This window comes from Ursus arctos, unplaced genomic scaffold, assembly GCF_023065955.2.
Source record: "Ursus arctos isolate Adak ecotype North America unplaced genomic scaffold, UrsArc2.0 scaffold_5, whole genome shotgun sequence".
Lineage (NCBI taxonomy): Eukaryota > Metazoa > Chordata > Mammalia > Carnivora > Ursidae > Ursus > Ursus arctos.
The window spans coordinates 13,673,710-13,691,589 of NW_026623067.1; the positions used below are offsets into that span (position 1 = coordinate 13,673,710).

The 17,880-nt window shown below is 50.5% G+C and overlaps 1 protein-coding gene across 1 annotated transcript in view; it reads right to left on the reverse strand.

The window, feature by feature from the left end:
• The window catches only part of MAML1 (mastermind like transcriptional coactivator 1), a 41,402-nt gene that overhangs the window by 8,107 nt on the left and 15,415 nt on the right, over positions 1-17,880 (reverse strand). The window contains exon 2 of the mRNA XM_026507718.4: positions 797-2,209. Within this exon, the coding sequence (XP_026363503.1) occupies positions 797-2,209 (1,413 nt within the window). The remainder of the gene's footprint in view (positions 1-796; positions 2,210-17,880) is intronic.

Genomic DNA, 17,880 nt, shown 5'->3' on the forward strand with positions numbered 1-17,880 from the left:
ACAACGGTGCCCGCCAAGGTACTAGCCGCAGGCTTACCTACAGTCATGAAGACCAGGAGACGACGAGGTACACCGACACGAGGGCACCCCTGCGTTCCACAACTGCCGCCACACGGCTGTTAACAAGTATCGGGGATCTCCGTGCGCGGACACAGAAGATGGTCCAGGACACACCGCGAGTGAGAAAAGCCGGTGTGCTCCCCTGTGTCTTGGAGGAAGCTAGGGGAGAAGCCCTCGCCATGGGAAGGTTGCCAGGGAAGAGACATCTTAGAACACATGTGACCGTGAGTAGAAATGCAAATACCGATCCTGATAAAACTGGCACCTGACCATCCTCCACCCTACAGAGCGACGTGGCGCTGCCAGGCTGGAGCGTGATGGCTCAACAAGCACGGGGCTTACAGGGCTGGGGGTCCGCGCTCCCCTTACTAAATCTTAAGGTATTTTGCACACAGAGATCTGAAAGGAGTTTTTTTTTTTTAAAAAAAGCAAAGCCTCTAAGAAGCACATTAAATGTGACCTCTACCTGCAAAGACAGCCACACATGACTTCGTTCACGCTGTACGGCAGGCAGGACACGCCTCCCCCTCGGTGCCCAGCGATGCCTCAAACGTATGGCTACTTTAAACCACGTTACACCAGGGAATTTTATCCCATTTCTGTTTTCGGAATCAACTCCGGTTTGCCTGACTGATTTCCTCTCTCAAGAGACTCCTCCCTCCCTCTGTTCCCCAACTCCCTGGGCCTGAGTAACCGCGGGGGTGCACGGTGACAGAGAGGGAGGCCGTGTGCTCACCTGGCTGGGTGGAACCAGTGATCGGAAGGGCATATTCCCTGGCTTTGGTTTCATCATGAACAAGGAGTTCTGCTCATTGCTCATATGAGGCAGCTGCTGGGGAAGGTAAGCCATGAGGGCGGTCTTGCTCTGGCCGGCCGCGGGGCCGCCCTGCCCACAGTCGGCTTTGTAATGGGACAGGGGTTTGGTGTTGCCGTAGTCCAGCACTGAGGCCTGGTTAGTCACGGCGTTCTGGCTCAAGTTACTGGGCGGCGGGTGACTCGGCAGGTTCACGTGGCTGGCCTGGAGGTAGGGGCCCCCGGGCCGCGGGGAGCTCTTGCTCACACCGGGCATCATGAGCAGTTTGGAGTTGGTGAAGTCTTGCTTGTAGCCGGGAGGGCTGGCAGGCTTCTCCAGGGGATAGGGGACGGTTAGGGGGCTGTGGGAGGGGCCTGTCTGCGGCCACGTGGACATCTGGCCCGGGGCTGGCGCAGGGGTGGCCTGCTGCGGGTTCTGGAGCATCTGCTCGCGCTTCTGCTTGGCAGCGATCTGCTGCAGCTGGTGGGCAGAGGACAGCTCCGACGCCCCTCCCGGGCCCGGGCCGGGCAGCACCACGCTGGAGAGGGCTCTCTGTGCGTTCTGGGCCTGGGCTGATGCCGGCATCAGGCTGGGACTGGGATTGTCGGCCCCCGGCTGACCGGAGGCGTGGAACAGAGGCTGAGCGCCCCCCAGGCTGGGTGACTCTGTGCTCACGGGGCCACCCGAAGGCCCCATAAAGGTCTGTCCTGCAGACCCAGCCCTCACTTGTGGAGAGCCTAACTGTTCTTGTTCAAAGGCGGCTGGAGAGAATTCTGTCTTAATATTAATGTCCTGTGCCAACGGGGTCTGTGTGGCCGACCCAGACGACTCTGGGTCCTTCTTCTCCTCGAAGTCCTCATTAAACAGATCCTTCATGTCTTCATCGGGCACTGACCTGTTCAGCTCCTCGATGAGCTCCTTCCACTCCTGCTCGTTCAGGTTGAGGTCAGGCATGAGGTTGCTCTGAGATATGGAGCCCCCGGCCCCCGTGATCATGCAAGGCAGGTCATCAACGGGCTCCTGCTTCAGCTCTTTAGTCAGGCTCAGGGGAAACGGCTCGCCGGGGGTGCTGCCCCCGTTCAAGTGGAGGCTGGAGTCGACCAGACACTTCTTACTGATGGAGTCCAGCCCCAGGGCGTGCTTCCCGCTGGCCTGCAGCACCTCGGGGCCAGGCTTGTCAGGCTGCCCCAGGGGAGAGGCCGGGGGCAGGCCGTTGGATGTGACGGCTACTCCCAGTGGGGCCTCTCGCCGGGTCTTCTTGTGTCCAGGGAAGAGGTCTCCGTAGCCGTTCTGCTGCTCGCCATTCTGAGGGGAGGTGGTGCTATCGAGGTTCCTCTTCACCGTATCGTGGAGATGCTGCAAGACACGGACAAGAGGGACTTAAGACACAGCGCCATGCAGGAGGCCTGTCCACGTCTAGCGCTGACGTCAGTCAGGGCCTACGTCCCCGCAGTGCTCTCCTGTTGACTGCGCTTGTCCAGCTTACCCCCCCTTCCCCTCTCCCAGGTCCTACGGCTGGGCCTGAGTCCCGACCACTAACTGCACTGCGGGAAAGTGAGCCCACTTCAGTCAGGGTGTGGGTCCCTCACTTCTGCGGCCCTGTCTTCCTGCAGGACGCAAGCCCCATGCTGCCCACGGTCATCTAGTCGGAGGGTGTGCCCAAGAATGGAGCCAATGAGAAAGAACCAGAAGATACATACATGTTCTCGAGGGCGCCACCTAAGTCCTGGCTGTACAGGAGATCACCCTGGACTTTTCACTTCAGGGAACCAAAAAATTTCTCCTTGTGTTTAAGCTGATTTAACTCTGATTGCTATCGCTTCCCGTGGAAGGAGCCCTGGCTGCTAGGGGCTCTTTCTCAGGCGTTGGTGGGGGTGGCTCACGAGCACCAGGCCGCCGTCGTGTGGCACAGGCCAGTTTTCACGCCCTGTACAGCCTTCCAAGGAGCCGTTGCTCGGCCCCACCCCTTCTCTCCAGGCAGGGCTGCTCCATTCGTGCCCACCCTCCTCCCTGCCGGCCGCAGCAGCTTCCGATCCCCCGTGCCCAGACACCAGCCCCACAAACCCCACCACTTCCTATCAAGAGCATTTCTCTGGACACAGCCAGTGTGTCTCTCACTGCTGTTCTTGCTTCCCCCGATCTCCTCAGCAAGATTTGTTCAGCTAACCTTCCGAACAGTCCACCTTGTGCAGGGGGCCAGTGCTGTGTGCAGATCAAGACAAATGAGGTGGTTCCTGTGGAACTCACGGGCTCCCGGCCTTCCAGGCCATGGGACACACACGGACACACACACACACACACACACACACACGACACACACACGGCTACAAACGCCCTCCACAAGCAGTGAGCAGCAGCACCCTGAGCTGGGAGTCCAGGCGCCGGAGTTTCATGACAAGAATACGACAATGGGAGTGGGGAGGAGAGAAGGTGGTATCTTTCCACTCTTTCCCCAGCCTCGTTTCCAACTGCCAGGACATGGCTTCTCCTTTAACGGAGGTGCCTACACTTAGTTCTAAACATGGTGCTGCTCCTTTCCAGGCTTACTTTTGTGACATTTTTGTCCCTCACCCTCCGCCACCCCCCATTCCATCCCTCCCTCCCACTGACCCTAAGCACCTACACTGTGCCACTTACAGAGTTCCAAACAGTAGCTTTCATTATCATCTTTCAATAGCTATCAGAGGCATCGGTAGCACCCAGAGCTCCGTACTGCTGTCCTCTGGCTACAGAGAAGGGCTACACCGACCCACCACAGCGGCTGGAGGAGCCAGAGAGCGCCCGCGCTCTGACCAGGGGTCCTGCCCTAGGCGACTCCTTGGGCACCAGCTCTCAGCAGCAAACCACCTCTAGATACAAATGCACTACAAGCAAAGAAACAAGGAGGGCAATTTTCTCAATCTGGTGTCCCAATTCCAATGCTCCCATTCCTTTTTTATCCCCACTTCTAGATTTTCCTATTTCTTTACTGTTAAAGCCGACTGCACAAGGCTCTATAAATCCTGGCTGAGTCCGTACTTCTCTAAATCCGTATCTGGGTACCTAAGTTGGCTCAGAAAAACTTAGGGATAACAACAGATGGAACAGTAGGGCAGAGGTGTAAGCTGACCACGGTCCTAGGACCCTACGAGAGGACAGCTGCTTTACTTTCATGTGGGTTCCTCTGCTTCCTGCTGCCACCTAGGGGCGGGAGGGGGAAAGGGACCCATGCTCTTCAAACGGACCTTTATAAGATCAACCGTTGGAAAGGTTTCCTTTGGGGAAGGGCAATTCATAGCTATTTAATTGGTCACAAGGAAATCTAAACGAGTTGCTGATTTTTCTTGGATTTTTTTTAAATTTTTAAAAAAGATTTTATTTATTTATTCGACAGAGATAGAGACAGCCAGCGAGAGAGGGAACACAAGCAGGGGGAGTGAGAGAGGAAGAAGCAGGCTCATAGCGGAGGAGCCTGATGTGGGGCTCGATCCCATAACGCCAGGATCACGCCCTGAGCCGAAGGCAGACACTTAACCGCTGTGCCACCCAGGTGCCCCTTTTCTTGGATTTTTATTCTTTCTATTATTTTCTTTTTGGAAAATCATTTGTTCCTCAGTGTCAGCTCTGGGCTGTCTGTAAACCTGGGAGCTCAGTTTTCCATTCTCCTAAGGGGGAAGATGGAAACCTAGGAGGTCAGGGCACTTCATGAGTCAGCTGGTCGTCCCAGATTAGAAACAGAATCCTTCTTTGCCCTAACAATTATAAAAGCTACCACTCCCTCTTTCAATATCCACATGCAAACAGCTGCAGACAAGTTCCAAAGTAACAACTCAATTTTGCAATCCAATTACTTTCAGCCAAAGGAAACACCGGGCCTTTTTCTCTCAACTGCTCACAAAATGTCACTGGAATGATGTAGGCGGGGGTGAGGAGTGTGGAATGCGGTGGCCTGGCAGATTTTTAAGTCTTAAGCATTTGTGGGAGTGCCTGATATGTGCAGGGCACTGGAGAGGAAGAGGACGATGGGTAAACCATGGGGACTAATCTCCAGGAATTTACAACAGAGATGGGCAGACAGCCTGAACGGATTAGAAGTTATGTAAGAACCAACACAGACATAAAGCATACAAAACTGGCGGCCATGGATAAACACACGGGCTCGCTCTCAGCAGACCTGGTACTTCTGGCTACTCCACTCAGAGGCTAACTATCGAATGGTCTTGAGGTACACAGGGTTCCAGGAGGATCCGGTCCTGGGATAATGTGATCTGGGGTTCGTTTCCTTTGCAAGGGGGTTTTGTTAAAGGGTACCATGTGCCTGATGGCAAGCTGGAGGCCCTGCATGCTCACCCAGTCTTCCACCAAAGCACCCTGCGGGCCTGACTCCCACCCCAGCCTTTGCCCCCCATCAGCTTCCGCTCTGGGCAGGGGGCCCCAGAATATCCACGCCGCTCTGGGTCAAGCTGGAGCTGCGGACACCAAATCTGCATCCTGCGTCCCCCACCCCCAGCCCAGCTTGAGGCACCAGCCTTACCGCACAGTCCTTGCCTAGTCTCCACTTCTGCCACCTCCCACTGAAGTTCCAGGGCGCTTTGAGGACAGACTAACCACAGGGTAACACCTATACTCTTGCGCTGAGCTAACAAACACAGGTGGCTGCTTGGGACAGGGGTGGCTCTCTTCTCCATCTCTCCAACCTGTCTCCTTGTTAATTCCCTCATGGAGGCACTCACCTGAATAAGCCTAGCTTCCCCCATTAGAATGAAAAGCAGAGGCCCAGTACCTGGAACAGCGCCTGGCACTCAGTAAGTATTTGTGAATGAATGTGCTCTCTTACCCGCCATGTCGACGGAGCTCTAGACTACTCCTGTTTGTCCAACCACCTACCTGCCGTGTAGGGTGTACCACAGGTAATTCAGACTTAATCTGTCCCAACCTGAAGCAGCTTCTCCCGAGTCCCGTCTTCCTTTCTCTGTTCCTGTCCCAGACCATGTCACTACCATCCACCTGGTCACATAAGCCAGAACTGGAGAGCCACTCTAGCCACTCCTTCTCTACTCCTCGGACCCAATCAGCACCCTCGTCCTGCTAAGTCCACCTCCTCAGCATTCTTGGATCTACACACTAACTTCTCTTGCTTGAATCATTTTCACCATGTCTACAGCTAGTCTTGTTGCAGTCTCTGCCCTCATCTACATTCCGCACTAAGGTCGGAGTGACTGCACGGAAGGGCAAACCTGACCCTATCACTCCTCCTGAAAGCTCTTCAGTGGCACCTCGTTGCCCTGAGGGCTTCATAACCCTGAGCTTGGCTCCGCCATCCTTCGGCTCTGGCACCGGTTTGACTCCCCACCAACTATCCAATTGCACCCGTGCTGTACGCCAGTGGTCCGGCTCGCTGGAACGCCTGAGAAGTGAGGTGGAAACATACAAAACCTTACCTTTTTAAGGCAGCAATTCAACCTAATACCATGCTCGCTTTCCCTTTTTCCCACACGTTCTTCTAGAGCCCTGTACGGACACTCAGGAACCCTGACTGTTGGTGGAAAAGTCCGTCTCCAGATAATATTGACCTACTCTCAGGCAACATTCAAGATTTTAATGATTTGAGGGAAAATGTGGGAAATCATGTCGAGTCGCAACTGTGGTAAGGCACTCATCTGAGCCAAATGCCACAGGGCCAAGTCATTACTTCCTTAGTGGCCTTGCTGACCGCTCAGCACCTGCACGTAACCACTCCTCACGGCATCAGAATCTCACGCAACCTTCAAAAGCTCGCTGTGAAGGGGAATCACCGGCCCTGTTTTCCAGCAGATGAAAGGTTCCATGAGGCTTCCCAAGGTGTGAACATTCGGGGGTCGCGGGAAGGATCTGCCGCCCATCCTCCCTCCTTGCAGCCCTGCTCCCTCCTGGTCACACTGGGAACGACCCACGTCAACTCTGCTTCCACCTGTGTGGCAGAGCGAGGCGTCTGGTATGAAACACGGGCAGCAGGGAGTGAGTCAGAGCTTCACGCTGTGAGAAGGGCACCTCCCCTCTGCTAAGCACGGAGAATCCCATCAAGGTGTCGGGACCAGAAAAACGGGCTGTGCCGTGAGGAAATCACACACACCTACTAAAGCAAAAGAAAAATACCACAGAACCAAATACAACCTGCTACTAAAGATTCCCACTTTTAAGATATTATTTGTCTTCATAGTTGGAATCATCAGTGATTTAGAAGTATGATAAATACTAAAGAGATCCGTAAACACTACTCCTGGCCCCTGAATCCACCTACAAGGACATACTGAAAATGGCAAGTTCTAAAAAATGCATTTTCCAGAAAACTTTATACTTTGGGGTCCAGACATTTTTACCATCATTTCTTAAATGTTTTATTTTTAACAAATTATAGGTTCCTGTGCCAACTATACTCAAATAAAAAAAAAAAAAGAATTCAAGGTTCATAGGAAATTGGAAATAGAGTTTAGAGAGGTCCTGCGTATCCTTCCCCCAGTTTCCTCCAACGGTGTCCCATGCACTGCTCGTTCACAAGATCCTCCTACATGCCAGACACTGCCCTATACGAGCTGAGCACAAAATAATCGTGAATTCAGATATACAATAAGTTTTTACTATACTCCGGGCACTGGGATAAAAAGAGAAATAAGACACAGCTCCTGCTCCCACCAGCTGGGAGGAGATGGTGAAGTGATGGAGACAGTACAGTATTATGGGCGGAAGGAGAAGGGGGCACCCGAGGTAGGTATTAAAAGATCAAAGAAGTCATCCAGAAGTAGGGGGCAGGCGTTCCAGGCTGAGACGCAAAGGCAAGAATACACAAACGAGCACTGAGTGGGAGTGGACAGAAGGAGGCAAGCAGAAAAAATGAGTAGTAGTTTACTGTTGCTCAAGGGTAACCGGCACAACAGGAAGTGCTAAAGTCAAGCTGGGAATGGACGCTGCTGGCCCTGAAATGTTATTTAATAATGTGAAATTTCAAAAAAACCACAAAACTAGAGAGAACAGTACACTGAACCCACATGTGCCCCTCACCCAACTTAAAACAACTATTCATATTTGGCCATTTTATTGTATTTCTACCTCCCTGTTCCCCGCCCCCCAAACTGGATTATTTAAGAAACAAATCCCAGGCCTAATACCATTCAATCCACAAATACTTCAGTATGTATCTCTAAAGAGTAAAAACTCTTAAAAATATACATATGTGTATAATATCGCAATATCACTCACACCTAAAACATTAATAATTATTATCACCACCTCAAACACAGCAGGATGGCTACTATCCAAAACAAACAAACAAACAAACAATCAAAATCACAAGTGTTGGCAAGGATATGGAGAAATTGGAACCTTTGTGGGGACGGTGGGAATGAAAATGGGGCATTTGCCATGGAAAACAGTTTGGTGGTTCCTCAAAAAAAAAAAACACCTAGATTTACCATATTAGTCCGCAATATACATTTCTAAAAGAACTCCATTTCCAAGAGCACTGAAAGCAAGGACTTGAACAGGTATCTGTAAAGCACGTCCATAGCTGCATATTCACTGCAGCCAAAAGGCAGAAGCAACCCGAGAGTTCATCAATGGATGAATGAATGTACAAAACGTGGTCCAGCCATACGACGGAATATTATTCAGCCTTAAAAAGCAAAGACATTCTGACATGTGCTACAATATGGAGGAACCTTGAGGACATTAGGTCAGGTGAAACAGACCCGTCACAAAAGGACAAATACTGTATAATTCCACTTACATACAGTACCCAGAGTCATCGAATTCAGAGAGACAGAAAGGACAACGGTGGTTTCCGAGGGCCGTGGGGAGAGGGAAGTAGGGAGCTAGTGTTTCCGTTCTGCAAGATGAAAAGAGCTACGGAGATGGCTGGTGGTGGTGGTTGCACAAATAATGTGAATGTACTTAATACTAGCGTGTACACTTAAAAATGGTTAAGCTGGTAAATTTATACACACACATTCATTTTTTTTTTTAAGAGGGAGAGGGAGAGAAAGAAACCCAAGCAGGCTCCACACTCAGCATGGAGCCCAACATGAGGCTTGATCCCATGACCCTCTGAGATCATGACCTGAGCTGAAACCAAGTCGGATACTTAATCAGCTGTGCCACCCAGGCGCCCTTTGTTTTACTTTATTACAATTTAAAAAAATTTTAATTCTTTATTATCATCCTATAGGCCAGCAGTGTTCAAGTTCCCCTGCCTCCAGATCTTTGGCAAACAAAATAACTCCTTTACTATGGAAAATTTCAAACACACACTAAAGTAGAGAGAAAGCAGAATGACCCTCCATGCACTCACTGCCCAAGTGACACAAAGCCCGGCCCGTTTTGTCTCATTCATACCCTACCCGCGGGATAACCTAGCAATCACATCATCTCTCCTTAAACAGTTCAGCATGCATCACTAAAATATGAAAGCTCTTTGGAAAATAACCACAACACCACTGCTGAATGTAAAAAAAAAAAAAAAAAAAAAAAATCAAACTGTTGCTACAGTTGGTTTATTCAAGTCAGGATCCAATACACTGCATCTGGTTGACACGCTCGTAGGACTCTGAGTAGGTAACAGTTCTCTCTCCCTTTCTTAACTCTGCCATTTATTTGTCCAAGACACTTAGTCACTTGTCCTGTAGAATTTTCCATTTCCACAGCTGGCTGATTGTATAGCCCCCAAGGTGTCATTTTCAAGTTCTTCTATCCTCTGTATTTCCAGTACACTTACAGAAGCTTGATCGGATTCAGATTTTTTTTTTTTTTTTAACATAAATACTCACAGGTGATGTTGCACTGCAGGTCATTTTAATAGGAACTTCAGATGAAGTCAGACTTGCACTTTTTTTTTGGATTTGCATTTTTATAAGCTATCTCTAATGCCTCTGTGGCAAATACATTTTAGGGAGGGAGGCCACAGCCAGAGTGATAGCCAAGGAGACTGCGAAGTAGTCCCTGAAAGAGATGAGGACCGGACAGCCGGCATGAGGAAGAAGAGAGGATTCTGGAGTTGGGGGAGGGGGATTCAGCAGGTCCTGAAGACTGATTTTATATTGGGGGGTGAGGGAGAAAGGTGTTTCTCTCTAGTTTGGACACACGGGTAAGATAGAGAAAAAAGGAAAAGCAGGGTTTCGGTGGGGGAAGGGGTTTAGTTTTAGCCACGAAGAGATGACTAGACCAACAGGTCACGTCCAAGACGCAGTGAGTAACACTGACGATGAGGCCAGGGGAAAGACTGTCACCAGCAAGGCACGCAGCTGAAACCACAAGCAGGTCCGACCACTCAGGAGGAACGACAAGCCAGCCGAAGGGCAGATGAAGCGCCCATAATGAAGACAGAGCACAAGGGAGAGTGATGGGCTAAATGCATCCAAAAGGTCCAGAAAGATAAAGGCTGAGCATGTCCACTGGGTCTGGTAACTGGGTCTGAACATGTCCAAAGGGTCCCTCTCTAATGCCACTGCCCAAAGCAGTTTCAGAAGGCTGACTGGAGTAAAAACCCTTGACTTCAGAAGTAACAGGGAAGGAAGTAAATAGAGTATGAATTGTTCTTTCCCAAGTTTAATTTTAAAAGTGAGACAGACAAAGTAGATTAAGTGACTGCCTAGGACTGGGAAGTGGGGGGTGGGGGCATTGATGGGTGACAAGTAAGGTTGTGGGGCTTCTCTCTGGGGTGAGGAAATGTGAAAATCTGACTGTGCTGATGGTCAGACAATTCTGTGGATAAACTTAAAACCACTGAAATGTATGGGGGAAATGAATTTAAATAGGTGAATTATATGGTATGGAAATTATATCTCAATAAAGCTCAAAAAAGTGACGGAGGGCGCCTGGGGGGCTCAATCGGTTAAATGTCCAACTCTTGATTTCGGCTCAGGTCAGATCTCAGGGTCATGGATAGAGTCCCCTGCACGCTCAGCGGGGAGTCTGCTTGAGATTCTCATTCTCTCTCCTTCTCCTGCACCCCGCCCGGGCTCAAGCTCTCTAAATAAATAAATAGGTAATTTTTTTTTTTTTTAAGTGAGGGAGAGAGACCAGTAGCCAGAGCGGGTCAAAGCAGGGTTATTTTGGAAGAATACTTGAGCAAACTTAAAGAACAGCAGATAATTATTGATTAGACCAGATCTCTTCTAAAACCCTCTTGGAACTCCGTGATTCTGTGCAATCAGGCATTCATAGATAAATATGAAAAAGATGCACCATGAACTACTGAAAGCACAACCACCACGATTTTCTGTAGGAGGAAAACCCGACTTAACTGAGGGACTGCATATGAAACTGTGCATGTAAGAGTGATACCCTTCCTTTCCAAAGCCACGTCCTCCCCCTGGTTTCGCTATCCCATTCCCATGTGGCCTCTTTACTACCCATCTCCCTGTTTACCAGTTCTTTCCCCCCCTAAGCATTTGCAATGCTCCATACCCCCATCTTTCAGCCCCCATCCTACTCTACATTTAGCCCAGTGTTCCAATCCTGCTTTGGTTGCTTAACAGCTGTGTGCTCACAGGCAAGTTACTAAGCATCTCGAGAAGCTCTGGTTCCTCATCTAAAGAGGGGCTGGGGGTGGTGGTGCTGTGGGGAGAAGAGGCACACTTCCTGGGGGAGCTGCGAGGCACACCCCTACCGCTGACCGGGCAGCTGATAACAGTCTCAACCTTCAGCCAATCCCCTTCCTTCACTTTGGAGCTTCCTTAAAGATGGGTCTCTACTTTGCTGTATGTGCCAAGGTGACTTCCTGGATCAAAAATCCAAAGGACACTTCTAAACTGTATCTGCTTGACCTTTCTGAGGCACTTGAACTCTGATGACCACTCCTCCCTTCTTGAAACATGTTCCTCCCTTAAGGCCCAAGAGACGGCTCTCTGGACCTGCCTCCACGGCCACTCTCTGCAGCCTGCTATTCCTCATGCTGCTCCGTCCTCCCTTTCCACCGCGGTCCTCTCCCAGGTACCCCAACCACACTCGGGGCCTCGGCCACATCCTGGCAACCTGGCAGAGGGGCTGCTTAAATATTCACTGAGTGAACACTTCCGGGATCTTCATCATTTTTAAAAAACATTTTATTCATTCATTCATTCATTCATTCATTCATTCATTCGAGAGCGGGAGAGAGAGGGCACGGGGCAGGGAGGGGCAGAGGGACAAGCAGACTCTGAGCATGGAGCCCAGTGAGATCCCAAGACCCTGAGATCATGACCTGAGCTGAAGTCAGATGCTTAACCAACTGAGCCACCCAGGTGCTCCTGGGATCTTCCTCTCTGTGCCCAGCTCCCTCTCCTGTGCTCTAGACTCACACACAAGACCGTAACCAGGAATCTCCACGTGGGTATCTGACAGGACGTCCTTCAAACTTGGCTCGTCCTCTCATCTCCCTCACTCAGTGCAGGGCTCAATCCTTGCCCTCCGCTGACTCTACCTCCTAAATCGATCTCCAGCGGGTTCCCTCCATGCCACCACCACCCCTCCCTCTTACTTGAATGCCCTATTTTTTTCAAATAGGTTACTGAAATAATTTCATGCTGATCTATTTCTATTCTCTCTCTGTTCTCACCCACCCTTTATGATGTTATCGAGTGATCTCTTTAAAACACTAATCTGAACCACTTTAAGTCCCTTATTCTTCCCTCCCTTACAGATGAAGTTCAAATTCCTTATTCTGGCACTAAAAGCCTGTTTGATCTGATCCCAAGGAGCCTTTCTGCTTAATCCCCTGCCATTCCCTTGGGTCCCCAACTTACAGTGAACTTTCAGGACGGAGAATATACCTCTAGCCTGGTGATCTCCTACTAAACTTTTAAGATTTAGCACAAACATCAACTCCTCTGTAGCATTTTTTCCCTGACCACTTACCCCCACACCTGGTCAGGGTCCTTATTCCATCCCTAGTGCTCTAACAAAGCGTGTTGCGTATTACTTATATTCTCCGTTCACGGTAAAGCAGGGAGCCCTACCTAAACACGCACTGACCTATTTCTCTGCATCTCGCCCCATCTGTGGAGGACAAAGGCCTTGCCCTCTCCGTCCCCAGCGCCAGCAAGTCGCAGGTGCCCAACGACGGCTGCCTGATGAAGCCTCCCTTCTGCCCCATCACTGCCCTCCACGGCCACGCTACTGTTCCTTAGCCTCCTGCACATCTGTCTTTCAGTTTCACGGGCTCTCCGTGCCCAATAATGGAGGTGCTACTAGTTCACTTAATCTTCACCACAACTTCTGGGGTTCGTGCTATACTGTTACCCTAATTTCAAGATCAAGGCATTGAGGCTTAATGCAGTCAAAGCTTTGCAAAGTGAGTATGAAACCTGGACCTGAACACAGATTTATTTGATTCAAAGTCATTTCCCAAAGTCCAACTTACGCGACTCCATCAAACGCGCCTCTTTTGCATCTCAAAACTTTCTTAGAGTCTTTACTTCTCTCTTCTCTCCCTCTTTTCTGAGAGGAAAACAGCTCGCCTTGCAAAGGTTAACTGCTTTCAGCTGCACCTTCTTATGCCTTCTGGACCTGCCTCACCTGAGACTAGCCCCTTCAAATTATCCCCTTCGGGGGCACCTGGTTGGCTTAGTCAGTGCAACATTCGACTCTTGATCTTGAGGTCGTGGGTTCAAGCCCCACATTGGGCGCAGAGCTTACTCAAAAGAAAAAAAACATCATTCTCCTCCTCACCTCAAAAATAACTTCAACACTGAGGTGCCTCGGTGGTTCAGTTAGTTAAGCGTCCGACACTTGGTTTCAGCTCAGGTCATGGTCTCAGGGTCATGGGATCAAGCCCCATGTCGGGCTCTGAGCTCAGCACGGAGTCGGCTTCAGATTCTCTCTCCTCCCTTTGCTGCCCCCCCCATTCACACACACACTCTCACTAAAATAAAATCTTTTAAAAATTTTCATTTGTAAACAAAATAACTTCAATATTTTGTTCTAGAGCAGTGCTTTTCAAGAAGAAGTTTTCAAAATCCAGTGTTTTTTATACTTTTGGCACAATACAGTTTGGACTAGGCACATGTCGAGGCTTAACAGCCCTCCGTGGCTGGCGGCTACTGTACTGGGCGACAGGGCTCTAGAAACGGGCCTTGAACGCCAGTGTTCAGGACAGGCCAAAGAGAAAAGGAAGCGCCCTTGAACCTGCTGCCCGGCTCAGGCAGCCGGCGCCTCACCGCACACACGGCTCCTCGCTCCTCCTCACAGCCTGCCCTCCTGCGTCAGGAGAGCTGAACTTCAACAGCCAGGCCCCCTTGCGTCTCTGCACAGGCGGCTTCTTCGCTGGAAGTACTCAACCTGGTCCCTCCTTTCCGTTTCTCCCAAACTCCTTCTCATGATCTTATTCTTTTTTCCCCCAAAGATTTTATTTATTTATTTGAGAGAGAGCAAGAGTGAGAGAGCACACACAAGCAGGGGGATCGGCAGAGGAAGAGGGAGAAACAGGCTCCTCACCGAGCAGGGAGCCTGAGGTGGGGCTCGATTCCAGGACCCCGGGATCATGACCTGAGCCGGAGGCAGACACTTAACCAACTGAGCCACTCAGGCGCCCCTCAAGATCTTATTCAATGTATTCTATACAAAGTTACTGAGAGCTCAGTCAGCCACCGTCTGGGCCCTGGAGTACCTCAAGGAACAAAACAGACAACCCCCTTGCTCTCCTGGAACCTACCTTCTAGTTGGCTTGTGCTCCCAAGTAAATAAAGCACAGAAAGGGAGTTTGTGGGGCTTACCATTTAAAAAAGATACTCAGGACAGGCTTTACACAGCAGAAGTTTGACCCAAAGTCGGCAGGAGATGAGGGAGTGAGCCGTGGCAACATCTCCAGAAGAGGGTCCAGGCTGAGGGAAGAGGGTCAGAGAGGCCAAGTGGGAGTGTGCCTGGGGTGTACGGGAGGGCATGAAGAGATGGTGGGAAAGGGGACCTGGGGGAGGGAAGAGGGTGAAAGCGAGACAGGGCATGAGGGACAGGGGTGCCAGACTGCATAGGGGCTGTGGCCCTGGTTAAGGGTTGGCTTTTCCCTGGGGAGAGATGGAAAACTGAGCGGGGGAAGGAGTTCATTCCGACTGCTGCACAGACAGCAGACCGTAGGAGGGCTCGGGCAGACAGAGAAACTGATTAGGAGGCAATATTCTAGGTAAGAAAACCGATGGCTCAGACCCAGGTGGGTAGTGACAGAGGTGGTGAGAAATGGCCAATTCTGGATGTGTGTGGAAGGCAGAGCTGGTGAGGTTTGCTGACAGCACTTGGCCCAGGGGTCTCTGGGAGAAGTGTCCCTGGCAGGCTCCCTGGCTAGAATGCAGTGCGGGAGGGCAGGTGGCCGCAGACAGGTCAGGCTCCTTGGCAAGGTCCTGATGGACTCTCAGGCTGGTGACAGGGAGAGGCCACAGGTCTGTGGGGTTAAGGATGCAGGCAGGTGGAGAAGTGGTTTCGCCGGGAGCGCAGGGAGCTCTGCGGGCACCCCCCCCGCACTTAAGAGCAGACAGCACGTACTACCCACATCTTAAGGTCTTCCCCCAACTCCCTAAGGTAACTGAAGAGTTGGCCACTAGCTTTTCGCACCATCCTCCAGTGCGCCACATACGACACAGCACGGCGATGACCGGCCTCTGCATCTGTCTCTGCCAGCTCCCAGGGCGCGGGCACGCCCTCGTTCACCTGTCTCTGCAGCACCGCATGGTGCTGACTCATCACCACCAGCGTTCAGTACGCAGCTCGCCTAATTCTGCCCGTTGGCTGGGACTGGCTAGTTTGCCAAGCAAAAGAACAGTCCGTGGTTGGCTAGGTCTTCTGGCAAAGGCTCATACCTGATTAACAGAGGTAATGAGGAGATCAAAAAGAACAACACAGAAACAAACATTTAAAAAGAAATCTCCTGGGGGCATCCGGCTGGCTCAATCAGAAGTCTTGACTCGGGATCATGAGTTCGAGTTGGGTATGTTACTTAAGAAAGTATTAGGGGTGCCGGGGCGGCTCAGTCAGTTAAGCATCCGACTCTTGATCAAGCTCAGGTCTTGATCTCAGAGTCGTGAGTTCAAGCGCCATGTTTTACTTAAACAAACAAAAAAGAATAAATTAATAAATAAAAGGAAATCCCCTAAACCAAAAAGAGCAACCATTTATTTTTTTTTAAATATTTTATCTATTTATTTGACAGAGACAGACAGCACAAGCAGGGGGAGCGGCAGGCAGAGGGAGAGGGAGAAGATGACTCCCCATTGAGCAGGGAGCCCGATGAGGAACTTGATCCCAGGACCCTGGGATTATGACTTGAGCTGAAGGCAGATGCTTAACTGACTGAGCCCCCCCAGGAGCCCCAAAAGCAGCCATGTATGAAGCACCTATTCTGTGCCAGGCAGAGCAACTCTGCAAAGCAGGTGTTGCTGTCACCATTTCACAGCGAAGGGAACCAAGGCTTGGGGAGAGTGAGCAAAGAGGAGGAGGATTGGGGGTAACTACAGCTCAGAAGCAGTGCATATGAGAGAGAGAGAGAGAGAGAGAGAGAGAGAGAGTGTGTGTGTGTGTGTGTGTGTGTGTGTGTGTGGACTGAACCTGGGAGTGACAGCTGCTCACGTCTTAACAAGCCTTGAAGGCATAGTGAACACTGCGGGTCTGAGCCGCAGTTTCGCGGGTCTGAGCCGCAGTTTCACGGCTCCCGGGGGTGGCTGGCGGCCTGCCACACAAAACACTGGCATAGTCCTCAGAACACATGTAAATTCTTAACTCTACATAACGACTGAGACGGGCTGCACACATGTGATCACGTCGTACCACACAATCCACTTACAACACAGATTCTCAACTTTCTCGACTAAAAACCTTGAGGTGAAACAGACAACCTGAGGCAAGTTGAGGTGGAAACTATAAATGGATCAGTGCAACATTAACGGTGCGCCGTAGGCAGAGCTCCAAAGGGGCTGCAGCTCAAGACCGCTGCATATTTGGGGCTGTGGATTAATTCCACATCTGAGCCCCTCCCCCCCCACCTCTGCAACTGCCCTGGCAAGGTCACTAACGAGGCCCTTGTGGCCAAAAGCAACTTCCCAGCAACTCCTAACCTGGCAGGGGCTCTCCTGATCTGGGATCAGGAAATGGAATCTCAGAAATCAGAAACTCTTGATTACATCCCCCAATCCTCCGATTCCTTCATCAACCAATCACCATATCCTGTTCATTTTACCATCTCCTCGGCCTTCTCCACTGTTCCCATGCTCCCACTTCCTAACTCCTCTGAATCGTGTCTTGCCTAGACCAATAAAATAGCCCTTCTCTACTACCTACGCTCACCCCCAATCCATCGTCCACACCACTGCAAAGATTATCTAAGGCACAAATTTACTCAACGGTTCACTGTTAGTTAAATCCTCTAACAGGCTCTCCACAGTACACACCACAGAAAGAAGTGCAAGTTCCTTGCCATGGTACACGCAATGGTTGATTTCGGGCACTGACATGACTGGACCACGGAGTGTCCAAGCATTTCTTTGGCCAAACATTATTCTGGGTATGTCTGTGAGGGTGCTTCTGGATGAAATTAACATTTGAGTCAGTAGCTTGAGTAAAGCAGATTGCCCTCCCTGATTCAGGTGGGCCTCATTCAGTCAGTTGGGACCTTCTAGAACAACAAGACAGGTTAAGAGGCAACTCTTCCTGTCTGTTTGCCTTGAGCTGAGACATGAGGATTTTCCTGCCTCTGGACTAAACGGTAAACACTGGCTCTTTGTGGGGTCTCAAGCCTGCCAACATGTGGACCGGAACTATACCACTGGCTCTCTTGGGTCTCCAGCTTGTCAAATGCAGATCTTAGTACTTGCAAGCCTCCATAACTGCATGAGCCAACTTATTCTAATCAACCAATCTCTCTCTCTCTCTCTCTCTCTCTCTCTCTCACACACACACACACACACACACACACACACGGGTTGTTTCTCTGGAGGACCCTAATACAGTATGTAAGGTTTTTATGATTTGACATGCTTATGTCTCCTGGCTTATTGCTCAACACATCCTTCTCATATTTCACTTTAGCAATGAACATTTTTGTTGTTCTTGTGAAAGGT